We start from the raw sequence: 16,729 nt of genomic DNA on the forward strand, positions 1-16,729 counted from the left end.
CCCTGAAGTTACTATTTGGTAGGATTAATGACAAGTGGGTTATTAAGGACTCAGGTGAAACCGAGTACATGAGTCACCACAAGTCGGGTCAAATAACAAGTTGTGTTGGATATCGCCTTGTTTGTTTTTGGGTATGATTCTAATATTGCTCAGTTTTGTTTTCTAGTATGTCTTTGTTAAGAAGATTTTACAATGGAAGAGATATGTCTTTGCTTCAATTATTTCCTAAATAAGCGTCTTGATCTAATACATTAAACGAGCGTGCTACATGTTGTACTAAGGTCTATGCCGCGATTTTTGTACATCGGGTCATAGAAGAATCATATCATCTTCGAAAATGATTGAGTAACGTAAAATTTAAATGTACTTTGTAAACTACATATTTACAGCTCTGCAATTTCATCTAAGCTCGAATGGATGTACATTTAGAAAAATGTAAACCTCGGCAGGGTATAGAAACCTGAACAACCGCGTTGTTTTGTGAATTGCAGTATGTCAACATAATAAAAATACAATTAATTTATACATCAACAAAACTAAAGTATAATTGAAATATTGGGGCTAAATCAATTTTAGCTTCATCTTCAAAGCTTTTACAAGCTTTCGTAGCGAAATGCCTACCAAGTACCAACCTACAAATTGTCAAACTTTTTCATCAATAATAATTGAGCAAAATGGTTTGACATCAAAACTTTTGTCTAGGGCATCTCATACCATGCTCACGGGGCAACATAGGCAGTCAAAGAGGAAATTCTTTCTGAAGGACATCAATATTACGGGAATCACATGCTTCCAACATGTCGTTTCTTGAAGCACAACTGCAATTATACACAAATTTCATACATGAGCACTTAAATGTCAAGCAAGTGAATCAAACTGCTTTGAAATTGAGGATACCTCAAAGAAATCCTCAAATATTGCCATGCATTATCTGCTTTTGGGTTCATTGCAAGTGCACGAACATAGTAACGGATAGAGTCCTCGTACATGCCCTGCAAACAATTAACTTACTCATTAGCCTATAATTTTTGTTCACAGGCTCAAATACAATGTATATCCTAATACAATTAGATTGCATGAACCAAAAGGTCGGCTGATTAGACATGAAAAAGTGAATTTAGTAGAATGGGCTGCCCTCAAGGACTTATCAATGTCCATATACACAGGTGACAGGTCTCAACTAGCATGATTCTGTTAAAACCCAATTCCTAAACAAGTAAAGTTGTTAGGGGACGTTTTGTTCGCACGATGGTATGGGGTTGGAATCAGGAATGATATCTAGGTGGTATGGGTTTGGAACTTGATTCTTAATACCATGTGTTTGGTTCAGTTTAGGGATGAGTTTTTTTCTTTTATGATACCTGGAGTAAAGGTATGAGTCAAACCCACTTCCCACCTAAGTTTCTAAACCCCAAAGGTATGGGGTATGTGTTTGAATGACACGATACTTTGTATGACATGATACTTTATTATGCCAAAACATAATAAATATTCATATTACAACCAAATAGTTACTTCGAAATGGAGTATTACAGTTGTTCATGAAAATAACCAAATAGTTATGAAAAAACTAAAATAAAGTTCTCTAACATTTCCCAAGTTAATTTTAGGTCATTTAGATATATCCACTGATATAATAAATAAAAGGACCAAGGCTTAAAATCATGAACCTAAACTTCATACAATAAATTAAAAGATCCCAAAACTAATTGAAGTATTTTTGTAGTGATGTATTAGTCCTTGTATGATTCAAAATTATGGATTTTCATACAAGGAACTACCAAAAAAAATAAAAGTCAACAAATAAAAGGTAAATGACAATACAGTAAAAAAGAAACAAATATGCATGTAAGGAGAATCAACCCTTGACCTTGGGGGGTTTAGGTTATGATATGAGAGGGTTTGGAGGAAAAAGAGTTTTTTTAAGGCGAATTAAATGTTCGAAGTAAAATAGAAACAAATATGCATGTTCGAAGGTGAATTAAAAAGAGTTTGTCCTAATATTGTCTAAAACTACAACCCTTACCAACCTACATCATTTATGTCAATGTCTTTAATGGAAATTTTACACATTAAACAACTAGTGAAACTAACACTTAATTGTCAAACAAGGCCTTTTACCAACCAATAAGAATAAATCTTATTAGAAGCCCAACTGCCACTACATCCACCAGAGCGCCTGCTATTTTTATGAAACTTACAATCCCAAGAGATTTTTTAAAAAAAAAGAAACATCCCCCCCCCCCTCCTTGTCACGTGGATTCAATGTAGTTCCACTAGTGGTGGTCACTAATCCTACCAAAGAAACAACCGAAGAAATCATAAGTAGAGCAAAACCTGGTTGGCGTAGCTGATACCCATATTTGCCCATGCACGAACATAATTGGGCTTCAGATCTAGGGCCTGGTAAACAAACATTAAATTAGAAGTGTACAAACCAAAACAAAACACAAAAAACAAAACAAAACAAACGAAGTAAGAAAAGCAATTAATCTTAACAGAGAAGCAATTTCAGAACTGCCTTTCGTATGTTCATATTTTGATTTTGTTTGATGAAGACCTGAACTCAAAAACCCTCCCCATTACAGCTCCTTTAGTACTTTTTAGGGAGAGAGTACCATCGTAGACATTTCCACTCCTTCAGGTGCAGTTGATAATTTTGACTACCCAAAACAACTTTTAAAACCTATGAATTTTGATTTTAAAATGTCGGGACCAAGGAATAAACATGTTCACCGCTAAGGCTATGTTATCTTCACCTTATTCTCATTGCTTATTACTTGTCACTTTATCTTTGTTAAAATCAGACAAGACGACATAAGAAAATTTCAGACCAAAAACAAAAAAAGCCAGACCAGACCAGGAAAAGCACTAACGGAAAATACCAGACCATACCAAAAAAAGAAAAATCAGACCAGACCATGCGACAAACCTTGCCCCCGTTTTCGCCCCACTCCCTCTTCAAAAAAAAAAACTTGAAAGTAGGAGTACCACACTTTACATTCCATACAGAAAACAGTGTTTATTACATCGACAATGATAACAGAAGGGGATGGAACAAAATAACCCAAGTTATTACTCCCCCCGCCCCTTTTTACTTGCGCCGTAGCCTTCTGCACAAGACTTTACTTGCCCCGTAACCTTTTGCACAAGATTTTACTTGCCCCGTAGCCTTTTGCACAAGATTTTACTTGTCCCATTTTCCAATTTACTTCCCCATTTTCTATTTGTTAAATTTTTCCTCTCTACTTTTTCTCTGGAGTTGGGTCGGAACCCACTTTCTTCACTACTTTTTCATTCTTCTAAAATCATGTGTAAATGGCTATAGGGCAAGTAAAAAAGGGACGAAAGGAGTACATAGATAACCAAAAATATATTTCCTCCGTTCTTTATTACTTGCACCGTTTGAGTTTCTACGTTGTTCATACAATCTTCTTTCACAGCATTTTGTGAAATATACATAAGAAAAACATAGTCATGTGGGGCCTTGTTAGCTTCGTCTCTATAATATACTTTCAAAACATCAACTTTTATAATTTTTTCTAAAACACAATTTAAAGTACTAATGATCAAAGGTATGCATTGGTACGCGTGAAACACCAAATAGTGACATAGAGAATGGGGAAGTACATTTCAGATAAAGCAGCGGAGAGGGGGGGGGGGTGGGGATTGTATTTCCTGAATTTATTTATCAAAACAATAAGTATTCAGCAAACTGATTACAAGAGAGAAAATGGTAATTGACTGGTGGATTTCAAAGGATGCCTGAATAATTACTCAGACTCCAGAAGATAGCATAGGTATGAATGTCAAAAACGTTCCAATGATTGAGATCACATATAACAACTCATTCAGCAATCATACACACAGACAACTACGTACTTGATGTAACTTCTATGAGAAACCTAACTTTCCCAGTTGAACGGAAAATCTGACAACCATCACAGGCGCATAATATTTCAGAAATGGGGGGTGGGGGGGATAAATGGCAAGAATAAGCTACCTGCTGATAAGCTTCAATTGCTTCTGCACTCTGAACGCTATTAGCTTGTGTTGCACCAAGCTTGTTCCAAAGAGAGTAGTCATGTGGTTTTAGTTCTATCGCTGTCTTAAATGAATCAATGGCTTTGTCATATTCCCTAGATAAGTTATAAAGTACTCCCAATACAATATGGACATCAGCATCCTCGGGCGATATCTGAGCAGCCTCATTAAATATCCTTGCCACCTGTATGGCATGCGCTTCAAGATCACAAAGCGTGAACACAAACTACTAAATTTGCTATAAGTATGACAGGATTAATGACAACTTTCTGTGGGTGGAGAAACACACAGTAATCAAAAAAATCATCCAGAACTAATGACCTCCCCTCCCCCCACACTCTGTTTACCCTGCAGACAAGGGAAGAAGTTCAAAAAAAGAACACTAATAAGACAGAATTCCTAAGACAACCAAGTGCAGGCGTGCAATAACTATCGATAACAGTTTTGAACCACACATCCCCTTGGACCTTCCCAAAAGATGTCCATCACAAATGTATATGATAGAATCCTATCCATATCCCTCCCCCACCGAGATTAAAAAAATGGCGCTTTGTTTTTTTCTGGGGGGGGGGGGGGGGGGGAGGAGGATGAGAGGATTGAATTCTTTGGAACCCCTATCTGCAATGCGGCCATAATAAGCCAAGGGAACCTACACCTGAGAACAAGACAGTTCCTAGATATCCCCAATAACCAGACCTGGGATTTTTGGGATACCAACCCAAGATCTTCCGTAAATACACCAATGCTGGAGACTCCATAAACCCCTATGCTACTGACACTAGCAATTTTCAACATTTAATCAAAGAGTGATACATGGGTACATCAATATCCTTGTCATTTTACTTTAAAATCCCCATGAACTGCACAAGACTCGCACTGGAATTCTAATAATGGACTCAGTAAGCTGACAGACACATTGAGGTACGAGTATCAGACTGAAATCACTCTTACACTATTTAAGAATATAACCTCAAATCTTGGTGACGGGTCAAACAAGGAACAGCAGCTCATTTAACAATAAATATGAAATTTGCAGATGAGGTCACTTACATCAGCATAATAAAGAGAATCAGGCAGCTCTGCAGGTGAAAGTGTCCCGTATTTTGGGTGATTATGAAGCCATTTGTATAGATATTTCAGTGCAGCATTTTGCTCCAACTCTGAAGTTGCACAAACAACATTGACTCTTTAATATCTTATATAACTAAGAACAGAAAAAAAGTGAAACAAGATTTTCCTCTCGTAAAAAACAAAATTCACGAACTGACAAGCTTTTTTAACAAAATTTTGACTGTGTTAATCTACAAAGACTACCACAATAAAGTAACCATGAAGGGGTAGTCAATTTAAAGAAAGGGAAACACTTAATGTGAGAGTTTATACATAATAGGCATCTAAATATATAAAACCAACCATCAAACCTTAGCCCAACAAGCAGGTCCTGACATACAAACTCTACAAACAGAGGGTGAATGAAAGAAAGAGAGAGAACAAGAAGAAAAAGATCAGATTTACCATTTGTATGACTCACTCCGAGAGAGAGTAGCACTTCTAGGTTTGCCGGGTCAACTTCTTGAGCCCTCATCATCGACGCAATAGCCTACAACTCATAAAAGACAATGTTAAGAAACTTTAAATGGCTTTGTAGTTAGTTTCATTCTTGAGCGAAAACTTCCCTAATTGCACGTGCATCTTTTCTCACAAGAAAACATAATTTCAATGAAAGCATGAAGAGCTTTTCTGTAGTTTCAATAAATAATTTCATTCTGTAGTTTCCAGCGCAAGATATAATCTTTCGAAATCTCCAATAAAAGCAGGATCATAATCCAAATATGGCAGTCACTGCCACTCAAATTGGCACATTTGAATCTCAGAAAATAGAAGCAAAGGCAACATATTCTCATGGTTATTTTACATCTAGAAAATCCACTACAGTTTGTCATTAATCAATAAAGAGAAATCATCATTGCTTAGCCTTGTGTTTTGGCTCCCCGTATTTCGTAAACTGGGAAAGACAGACTAATTATCACAAATAACACTGGTATGTTTAAAATTCATTTTTCTTGTCAAAACCATTTTTCTCCCCTTTCTCAACCACAGTACCACCAAACCATCTCCCCTTTAAATTCAATCTTGGGGTTAGTTGAGTTCCAAGTTCTATCAGATAACAGTGAGAATATCCCATCAATGAATGAAGATGCACCAAAATGTAGAAGATGAACAACAATGTCATCAACCCAGCAAAAATCTCACCACAATAAAGAGATCCAAATATTCTCAGTCTTACCCTTACGGGTGAAAATGAAATCATCAGAAATTCAGAACTATTTTAATGAGCTAGCACTGACCTGTTGATCATCATCATTTTCTGCATGAGCTATTCCTAATAACCTCCAACCTTCAGCATTGTCAGGATTCTTCAAAACTTCAGCCTCTAAAGCAAGCACTGCTTCACTAAGAAGCCCCTTTCTAAACAGCTCCTGCCCTTCTTTTAGAGGATCAGGGTGACCAACATAGGGGTTCATGTCAGAAAATACATAGACACCCTTTGACGAATCTGAATTATGCTTTGCAGCAGATTGCTCATTAAGATACCTGCACTTCATACAAAATAATGGTCAATTAACTTACGTGTTATCCAAAATAAATTCATCAGCTCTCCTTAGTAGTTTCCAGTCAGCTACACTTACTCATCATAAGCACTCGCCCAGCCATCCATATTGTCCTCACCAACTGCACCTTCGGCTTGATGCTCAAATTCTCCCGCCCAATCTTGAACATTTAATTTGGAGAACTCATCAACCCACTTGTCCTCAGGCAACAACTCCGGACTTCTACCAGTGGTAAATTCATTAACCCATGCATCATTACCATGAGGGAGCTGAAAATAAATTTGTATTAGACAACAAAAACTAGAGAGGAACCAGAAACTCCAATCAGAAAACATAAACTTCCATCAGACATTGAGATTTCCATGTATTTGGGAAGGTCTGATCATAAGTTTCCAGCAAAAGTCTATAAAAGAAGTTGAACAAAGCATGTCCAAAAAATCCAAAGTTAAAAGTATATCAAGAATAAGTTCAAGCTTTACAGTAATAATTTTGTCAAATGGTAGATAAATAATACTCCCGTTCCATTTTGTTCAACTCCCCATTCCATTTTTGTCCGTCCTTTTTTGTTATACACACTTTGTTTTATTTTATTTTAGGCATATCCCTTTATCATCTTACCCTCTTATCCCACAATAATTAGACCTTTTCACACACTCTCTTTTACTTTATTCACTTTTTTCTTACGACAACCCAACTTGTTCACTTTTTTCTTACACCAACCCCCTTTGTTACAATCTTTCTCTTACTTTGTCCTACTTTATGTTACACCCACTTACTTTTTTCAAAAGTTTCTTAAACTACGTATCTACAGTAACTAGTAACTGAGAGAGTGCTTCGAAATAGAAAGAAAAAAATAGTACTTTTCAATGGAGACCATAAGACCTTTTCTTTCACACAATCATACATACTCTAGAAACCATAATTGGTTACATGTAATGAACAAGCTTTATTTGTTAAAATTAACTCAACTAAGTTGGAGACTTAGAGGCAGCTTGAGCTACAAGAAGAGGGGTCTTAGCTAGTCTATGAATGAAGGAGTCGAGGGGGGAAAACATGAAGAAATTGATGAGAAATTTATATACTATTTTATTTTGCTTATGTTCTGTTGCTGTCCAGCCACTCAAGAGCTGGGACTGTAGCCCCAATTCGATGATTTAATCACATTAAACTACAATCAACCATCATTCTTTACCAATTTCTTCTTGTTTTTCATTTTTATATTTTCTAATAATCCATTCTATAACATAACACTTAACAGAAATTGGAACATTGGCATGGAGAAGTATAATTCAAAACGCGAAGGGAGACGAGACTCGAGTCGGAACAAATTTATTGTTTGATTATTCACTTCACAAAATCTACATTTGATTTGAACATATTCTATAAAACTATGTAAGCCACAAATTCAATTGGAAAAATATGAAGATGTAAACAAAGTGGCAATAAATAACCCCTTCCTCTTAGTAGCCAAATATGTTACGATTTTGACCTCACTCTATCGCTGTCGGCGCCTAATATCTATGAGGGTTCACCCACCTCTGTTAGAACATCCTTACAATTGCGCCTCGAACATATATTATTGCTAATATTTTACATATTTTTATATATGGTCCCTAGATAGTTACGTTGCGAAAAATCTTTTTGCTTTAACACTTTTCTCTGATGACCTTTGGTGCACTATCCACCAATAACTCAAACCAAATTAAAAAGACTTGTAGCTCATAGTTTGATTAGACAGCATATTCTATTAGACTAGCTTCTCAGGCAGATTCATAGAAGGATTTCAATTACTACTAAGTGGTCTCTGTTATGCATCAATGACAAGGCCTCTGAACAAGCTAGTAAATTATGTCATCATCTCAGTGTGACAATGTTGTGTTGGTTTAATCTTACGACAGATATCTCCATTGACATTGCACCTAACAATCAATTGCTGCAGATGATTGGCTGGGTTGGCTTTTTACACCAATAATGTAAGTGTTGGCTTCTAGCGAACTCATTGGCTATGTGCAGCTTGATGAAGTCAATGCTCTTATGAAAAAACTTTTCTAAAACTACAAAATCAGGTGCAAGGAGAAAAGCAAAGGATAAATGCGCCTCCGAGCTCTTTTTTTGTGGGCATGTGAAACTCTTCAAGAAAATAGAAGATTGCTTGTTGTAGAGTGCCTTTCAGAGGAAAAGTCAGTTTTTACTTACTTTTCTGTCCTTAGGTTCTTTCTCTTTGGCACTTACTACTAACCTTGTTTTTTATTTGATGTACCCAATTCTATTTTATTTTATCAAACAAATTTTACCATCTTACCCCCTTAGCCCACCATATTTACACCTTCCACACCTTACTTTATCTACCATTTTCTTACACTCAATCAGTTTGTTACTCCATCGTTCTTACTTTATCCCCTTTTTCCTTACACCCATTCACCTCTCCGAGAATCAATAGTCTACAATAAGCAGGTACATCAAAAGAAGAAGAAAGGAGTATTTAAAATTTTAAAAGCTGCTGACTTGCCTCCTTAGAAAACTGGTCAGCCCAGGAAAGACCCCCATCATGACGTTCTTGGTATTCTGCTGCCCAGTCTCCTGAACTCTCCTTGACTTGATTGCCTTCAACAAAAAGTTCACCACGACTCATCTTTGATACAAACTGAAGGAATCTCGAATTCTACAAGTTGTAATGTGGAGATGGAATCAATCTCAGAACAGAAAACAACACGGAATGCCAAATCAATCATTAATAGACACATCATATAAATAAAAAAAAACGGTCACTTAAAGACACAATTTATAAGCTTAGTGCCATACCGTAACAATCTTGCATTCTTTGATTCATGGTTCATTAATGCAAGTCTGCAAATAACCCCCCACCCCACCCCACCCCACAGACACACACTGACACACAGAAAAAAAAATTGAGAAACAGTTTATTCACTGGAGGATTGTTTTCATTCTGAACCTATTCTATACACTCTCTCCCAAAACAAACAAAAAGGACTTCCCCGTCCCTTTTTAATCTTTACGCTTGGAATCATGCACGCGAGTTAACAACTCATTAATATGGATACAGATTCCTTCTTTTTTTATTTAAACAATGCAGATTTCGTTCTTTAATAATGCTTTCACTTTTATCCAAAATATGACATTGGGAAAGTGTGAGGATTTTAATTTCCCAGCGGAAATGTGTGAGATATTTAATGTCCCAATGAATTTGATAGACTAAAACAATCACTTGACACACTTTTTGACAAAAAATTAGGGACATTTATGTTACAACATAAAAGGAGATCTTCCAAACGTAAAGAATAAAATGGAACACCAAAAACGGAATACGTAAACAATTAAAAGGGACCAAGGGTATATATGCTACAGAAAAGACTCGAATATTGAATGAAGCAACCCAAGGAGAATTCACAAACCTGAAACTTAGGGTCATTGTTTTGGGCTAATGTGTGCGCTAGCATACGGGTTTGCTCCATTCCAGCTAATCTTGATATATGTTGACTTGACGGTTGATTCAGAGATGCAACCTGAGCTTGGTTCTATAGGATGGGAGAAAGATATTCGTTATTGACAAATTGAACAGATAATCATAGATCAAAACTCCATTTCATTGAGAAATAGTGAAAACTGTCATCAGATCATCATAACACTTGCTGGAAAAAGGGAAGGTAAAAAGAAGGAAAGAAATTTTAGTATCAAGTAGATGTGAAAAAGACAGGAAAAAAATCTGGTAACATTTGGGATGGAGAAACAGATATGGTAAATCAAGTGGAGCGCTAAAAGCCGCCCCATATTACTCAAAACCGCCCCACTATTTTCCCTTATTTTCCATTAGTACCCTTACTTAATCTTACTTTCCAATTCTCTCACACCACCCCACCACCTCCGGCCACCATCGCCAGCCACTACCTCCGGCCACCACCATCACGTCGTAGGCGACAAAATGGCCGAGTCTTCACAAGAGTTTTTTTTTTGTCCGAATATTTTTTAGAAACTTATGCAGTTTTAGCTTGTACCATGGTACAGGCTTATGAATTTTAAGCTTGTACCATGGTACAGACTTATGAGTTATTAGCTTCGACCATGGTATTGACTTATGAAATTTAAGCTTGTACCATGGAAGGAGCTTAAAATTCATAAGCCCGTACCATGGAAGGAGCTAAAAATTCATAAGTCTCTATTTTTTTTCCGATTACATTAAATCAAATGCAACAACAAATCAAAATCTTAAATAATATAGACTTATGAATATTTAGCTTGTACCATGGTACAGGCTTATGAATTTTTAGCTCCTTCCATGGTACAAGCTTAAACTACATAAGTCAATACCATGGTCGAAGATAAAAACTCATAAGTCTGTACCATGGTACAAGCTTAAAATTCATAAGCATGTACCATGGTACAAGCTAAAAATGCATAAGTTTCTAAAAAAAATTTCGGACAAAAAAAAAACTCTTGTGAAAACTCGGCCATTTTGTCGCCTACGACATGATGGTAGTGGCCGACGATGGAGGCCGGAGGTGGTGGCCAGCGGTGGTGGTTAGATTTGAGGCGGGTATATGGGTAAATGTTGAATGAGGGGAGTAAATAAAGAAGGGTATATGGGTAAATGAATGAGGCGGTTTTGAGTAATATGGGGCGGTAAATAGTAAGCCCCTAAATCAATACAACAACTTCAAGGCTACACATAGCTAACTTTCCATCCAATAATCTGAAAAATCCTATACGAGCTACTAGTCATAGAAGCAAGGGAAGCAGCAGAGTTTAAGGCTACACTTCTTACATGCTCAAACTCTGAGGCCCAACCATTAGGACCGTGTTCCTGCTCAAATAAATTAGCCCAACCATTCGGGTTGAAAGGTTCCGACTTGAGCTGCCTAAACTCAGTAACCCATCCATCAGCAACAGGAGCATTAATTCCTTGTGACTCATTCCAGTACCCTTCCAGCTCCCTGGCCCTGCCAGGCAAAGGCCCCTTTATTTGATTATCATTGTCAATATCCAGAGAACATAGTAATGCATCCACCTGAGGAAAAAAGAAAAAAAAAACATTGTTCAGAATGGCCCAACATTCCAAATGTAGAGTAATTTTTGCATTCAAGTCAAACAACAGAACTCTGTCTCAAGCGAATCAAAATGACCCTTGTGAACTAACAAAAATCTTAGTCCAAATTCTCTCTGCATATGGACATTTTTTCAGTCAAGGAAGACAGCTATTAGTTACGTTTTACAAGCGATGGGTGTGAGTGGGACTCTAAATATCAATTCAAGTGCCTGTGTTAGATACTTGAATTACAACAGACGATGAACATAACAAAATTTTCAAATAAAAAGGCAAGCCTAGCACCTGAATCCAGCATCAGTGGTCAATTTTAGCTAATGTGTGCCTGTGTGGGAAACACTAGCTATCTAACTCTGCCCAGGGATGTAAACGAGCCGAACCGAGTATTACCATGTCCGTGTTCAAGTTTATTTAACTTTAGGCGAACTCGACCCCGAGCTTTCAACCAAGCTCAAAATTTTGATCAAACTCGGTCCGTTAAGGAGATTTTATGTAATTATGTTCATGAACGACTTGTTTATTAATAGAGATAAGTTCATAAGCGAGCCTTTTCCATAAAATACCTTTTTTCTTAAACTACTTTTGGGCTTTTAACATTTGAAAATCAACTATAAATGTCAAACATGTGATTTTTATCTATAATAAAAGTTTGGTGATACGGTAAATTGGTGATAATATACTCCATATGTCCCAGAATACTTATTACACTTTCCTTTTTCATGTGTCCCGCAATAGTTGTTACACTTCCATATTATAAAGACTCCACCAACATTCTAATGTCTTTCTTCTTACAACCAAAAGTTTGGTCCCTACACCCTCTCTCATTCAATTAAAAAAATAACTCACTAACTCCTATCACATCTACTTTTTCAATAAAAGAACCATTAATAACCAAACAATCACTTATCACCTAAAATTTCATGCAAACGTGAGTGTAACAAGCATTACGGGACACGGGGAGTAATAACTAGATTTTTATTCATGAACATAACAAAAAAAGTTGCTCATAAACTTAAATGAACGATATGTATGTTCATGTTCAAGCTTATTTATTAAACTAGCATTAAAGTTTGTTAAATAAATGATCGAGTGACATTGTTTCTTCGGCCCCCCTCTCCCTTGCTATTAAGGGTGGGTACCTTGTCAAAAAATCGAAACCAGAACTGTTGCAACAGGTTCTAACAAAAAAATTGTTGCCAAAAAATACACTTCGTAACTTATAATTTGGGTTTTGTTGCTTTATATTTTGGGCTTAAATTGTTGTTCTATATTAAAAATGAGCAGGAATTGCTTTATGATTTGGGTTTATAATTTTATACATTTTTATCCGGATACTCGATATTGGAGTCGGTATTCCCACGCACCCAACCGGTTCCACGATTCCAAAAATGGAGAACCGAAACTGGTTGTAATAGGTTCTTATGTTTTTTTACCCGGAAACGGAACCTCTGGAGCAGCAGCGGTTCTGGAACAACAAATTTGTGGTTCCGGTTCCGATATAGGGTATCCTGAATTTTTGCTCACCCTACTTGCTAATTTGCTATTGCATCTTTGGACAAACATCAGTTCAGCTACAAAAATTGAAAACTTTTATTAATGTTACTAAGTGTCTAAGTGATAGGAGACCAGTTTCCTAATAGAAAATAATAGGAAAGAGGTACACATTAAAACTATAATTTCTGAAACCCGTGAACAGAAAACAGTATATAAACAGAAAACAGTATATAATTAATTAATTAATTAATAGGCGATGACAAACCTGTGCATTAACGAAGTCCTCACCCTTGTCTGAAAAAATATGTCGAGCCATGATGCTGCTGCGGTTACGGATACATTGTTTTTCACCTTTTGTCAACCCCAACATAGGTAGTGCAGTGGGCCGAAAAGGTGCACCGAAACGGCTACTATCAACAAAGGAATGCAGAAATCCCGACAGTATTTTTTGTGGTGGTCCTGCATAGTTCAGTAATCAGCTAACTAGCATATATGTAAACGCCTACATACAACCAACTATATATGCTCCAAACATCAATGTCAAGTGAAAACAAATGCAACCACGTGATTGGAAACCTTTCACAGTCTCTCACTTTCTCGCACTGCTCAATTGTGCAGAAACCCAAGAACTCAATCATCTGGGTATGACTCAATCTTAAGGTTATCAAAGTGTCTTTAATTAGAGCATATTAATCCAGAGGGACTCGCAAATTGCTTCTCCAGCATGTTACGATTTTAAAGAGATTCCTTTTGAGACTAAAAGGTCATCCTAAAGCATTATCCTCTGCAAGGCACTGTCAAAAAGAATGATAAGAATCCAAAATTTGCATCATTTCTATTTTGAAATGTTGCCTTAACTATTAGGTGGTGTACATGGCAGAAAAAGGGATCACATAAACATTTTTAGGGGAAACCCTTCTTTCTCTCAATATCTAAATTCATTTTTTGAGAAATTTGTATAACTGGAGTTAAAAACCGCGGCCCTTGGTCCTTCCTTAATGTTTGCGTTAGTCTAAATAACTAGTAGCCTACATAACTAGCAGTATATGTGATCCTTCCTAGGGCTAACATAACTCAAATTCAAAAGAGATGAGAATAAATAGCAAAGAGCGAGAATTCAAAGGCATGGCTCCTCAAAACAAGCTAATCACTAGCTGCGTAGAAACATTGTCTCTTAAGCACATCCTCAGTGTGTATCTTCTCTACCATCAAGCACAAAGTGACACTTTATAATGGAGTATCCTTTTCAAATGTAGGAGGGAAATTGAGACAATGATTACTTTCGCAAAATTGCAAAGTGCTTAACCTTGAAGGTGCACTGCAACCAACAAACTTTTTGACCCGGGACCCGGGGAGTAACAAGGAAGAACACAGCCTGACTCTGTTGCACGCTACCTGAGAATGCTGGGGATGCTCAAGAAACCAAGACCCTCTTCCACGCTACCTCTCTCTGTTTGATCTGTTTTCACCTCTAACTTTGTCCTACTTTTCACCTCCTCACACCTGAAACAAGCTTCTTAACCTTCTTATAATCAACCCATCGAGCATACCGACTGAGGCAAGTGACCTCAAAGAGAAACCTTTTCGGCTTCACCCTAAAACTCAAACATGTTACACACCAATGAAAGTTACTCTAATTCGAGGCCTAGTTCCCACATCAGGATATTAAAATACCTTTATGCCTTTAGCTAATAAGGAAGATACTTAAGGTTCCAGAGAAGCCTGAAACAATATGGCAGCAAATGCAAGAAATACTACTAATAACTTATAGGGAAACTCGAAAGGCTTTAGTAGGGGAAATAAATACACGGTAGACTTGGTTACTTGATAAAGATATTAAAGCAAAGGTGTATCACATTGGCAAACACCAGGGAATAAAACAGCTGAAGTGGCAAATGATCAAATTAGAGTCCCTCCAATCTCAAGAGCAGTGTCATATAAATAATATGCATACGGTAACAGAAAACAAAGATAAAACCTACTTCCAATCAACATGGAGAAAATTTTAGTTTAAATGAGCTTCCTTCAAGAGCACAGACCCATTTAAACAACCAAATATAACAATGATAGAAAAACAAAAATAGTTAAGCATCATAATAATTAATTACCATCCCAAGATTGTGGGGTTGGAGTAGCAAACCCTTCATTATAAACGTGTTGTCGTTCAGAAAAATTTGATTCTCTCCCAGGCTGTATCTCGTCCCAAGCTTCTGTAAATCCACCATGACTAGCAGAACGGTAGTTTTGAAGAAACCCCACGTCCTAACAAAAGATTAAGTAATCCATCAATCCCTAATATTATAGCATTATACATCACAATAATACACAATCAACAATTACAAAGCCAAAAAGTAAAAACCTGGCCAACTGAGTGCTGCTGGTTGAGTTGATACTCTGACTCTAAACCGGGAAGAGACGTAAACTGCCCATCAGAATTCGGGTAAAATTGATTGCTGGAACCCGAGGAGGTTGCTGTTGGGATCTCCTTCAACCTTTCCTGTTAAACATATACAAAGCAATATATTTACATCTCATAACTTGATAAGAAAGACATCAGAAACAGCCACATAATGCCTTCAACAGTAGCAGGGAAGCAGCATATGACATGCATGATGATGATCCTCTCCATTGATGGTCCATTTTCTTATATCAACAGTTTTGAATTCATGAAAAGGGGTCTTTACTAATACTTAACTGAATAAATTCCGAAATCCTAATCCCTTATCTGGGTTTATTTATACAGAACTCTCTAGTCAATCAAATGCTGTAACATGAAATAAAAACCAATAATTTATGCAGAAGTACGGAATAGAATGGATTGAACAGATATACAATAATGCAAGTAGAATTAATCTGGATACAGAAATCCCAAATAAAAATTCCCGCATATAGCTGAATTGAATCCCAATAACAATTTCATCAATTTAATCAATTTAAGCAATTTAATCAATAGCTGAATTAATATATAGAATTATGATGAACCTGTGTTTTTGAGGATGAGCCGATAAGGGCGTTGGCGAGAGAACCGAGAGGATTAGAAGAGGAAGAGGTGTCACAAGAAGCAGCTCCTGTAACCAAATCCCGCATCGCCATGGCTTCACCGGAATTTGCGAAAGATTTTCTCTTCAATTCTAGTTCTACTCCCTTCTTCTCATGTCTTTTTAACACTCGAACACGGTGTTTGGTACCAACTTGTTTTCTATTCCTTCCTCTTCCTCTTCCTCTTCCTCTTCCTCCTCCCTATTTGAGTGTCAATCTTATGATCTCTTATCCCTTGCAAAAATTTGCGTAAATTTAAGAAAAAAAATAGTAAATTGTAGTTGACTGAACAATGAAAAGCACGTTTTCTAAAATAAAAAAAACTTTTTTTAAAATCTAAAGGGTGCACTATTTAGATGGATATCAAACTACTGGAGAGTTGACTTATATAATAGAGATGAATAGATGGTTGGGTAAAAAGTTATAATAGTTTTATTGGAGGATTGAAGTAGTGTGCCTCTGGTTAGACTTGTTCGGGCAG

The 16,729-nt window shown here is 36.7% G+C and overlaps 1 protein-coding gene across 2 annotated transcripts; it reads right to left on the reverse strand.

Annotated features, from left to right (window-relative positions):
- Nucleotides 1-328: 328 nt before the first annotated feature.
- Nucleotides 329-16,530, reverse strand: LOC110782115 (peroxisome biogenesis protein 5). 2 transcript variants are annotated; one of them, XM_021986206.2, is made up of 16 exons: nt 16,192-16,530; nt 15,569-15,706; nt 15,318-15,471; nt 13,475-13,668; nt 11,437-11,679; nt 10,070-10,192; nt 9,166-9,318; nt 6,735-6,925; nt 6,393-6,639; nt 5,560-5,644; nt 5,095-5,204; nt 4,004-4,228; nt 2,338-2,403; nt 898-992; nt 715-818; nt 329-632 (listed from the first exon to the last, which is right to left on the reverse strand). In XM_021986206.2, exons 1-15 carry the CDS (start codon nt 16,300-16,302, stop codon nt 740-742), a joined length of 2,214 nt encoding a protein of 737 aa, XP_021841898.1. In that variant the 5' UTR covers nt 16,303-16,530; the 3' UTR covers nt 329-632; nt 715-739. The 2 variants fall into 2 exon arrangements, with proteins under 2 accessions (XP_021841898.1, XP_021841899.1); XM_021986207.2 differs by having other exon boundaries at nt 329-647.
- Nucleotides 16,531-16,729: the final 199 nt, after the last annotated feature.

This window comes from Spinacia oleracea, chromosome 2 (genome assembly GCF_020520425.1).
Source record: "Spinacia oleracea cultivar Varoflay chromosome 2, BTI_SOV_V1, whole genome shotgun sequence".
In the NCBI taxonomy this organism is placed as follows: domain Eukaryota; kingdom Viridiplantae; phylum Streptophyta; class Magnoliopsida; order Caryophyllales; family Amaranthaceae; genus Spinacia; species Spinacia oleracea.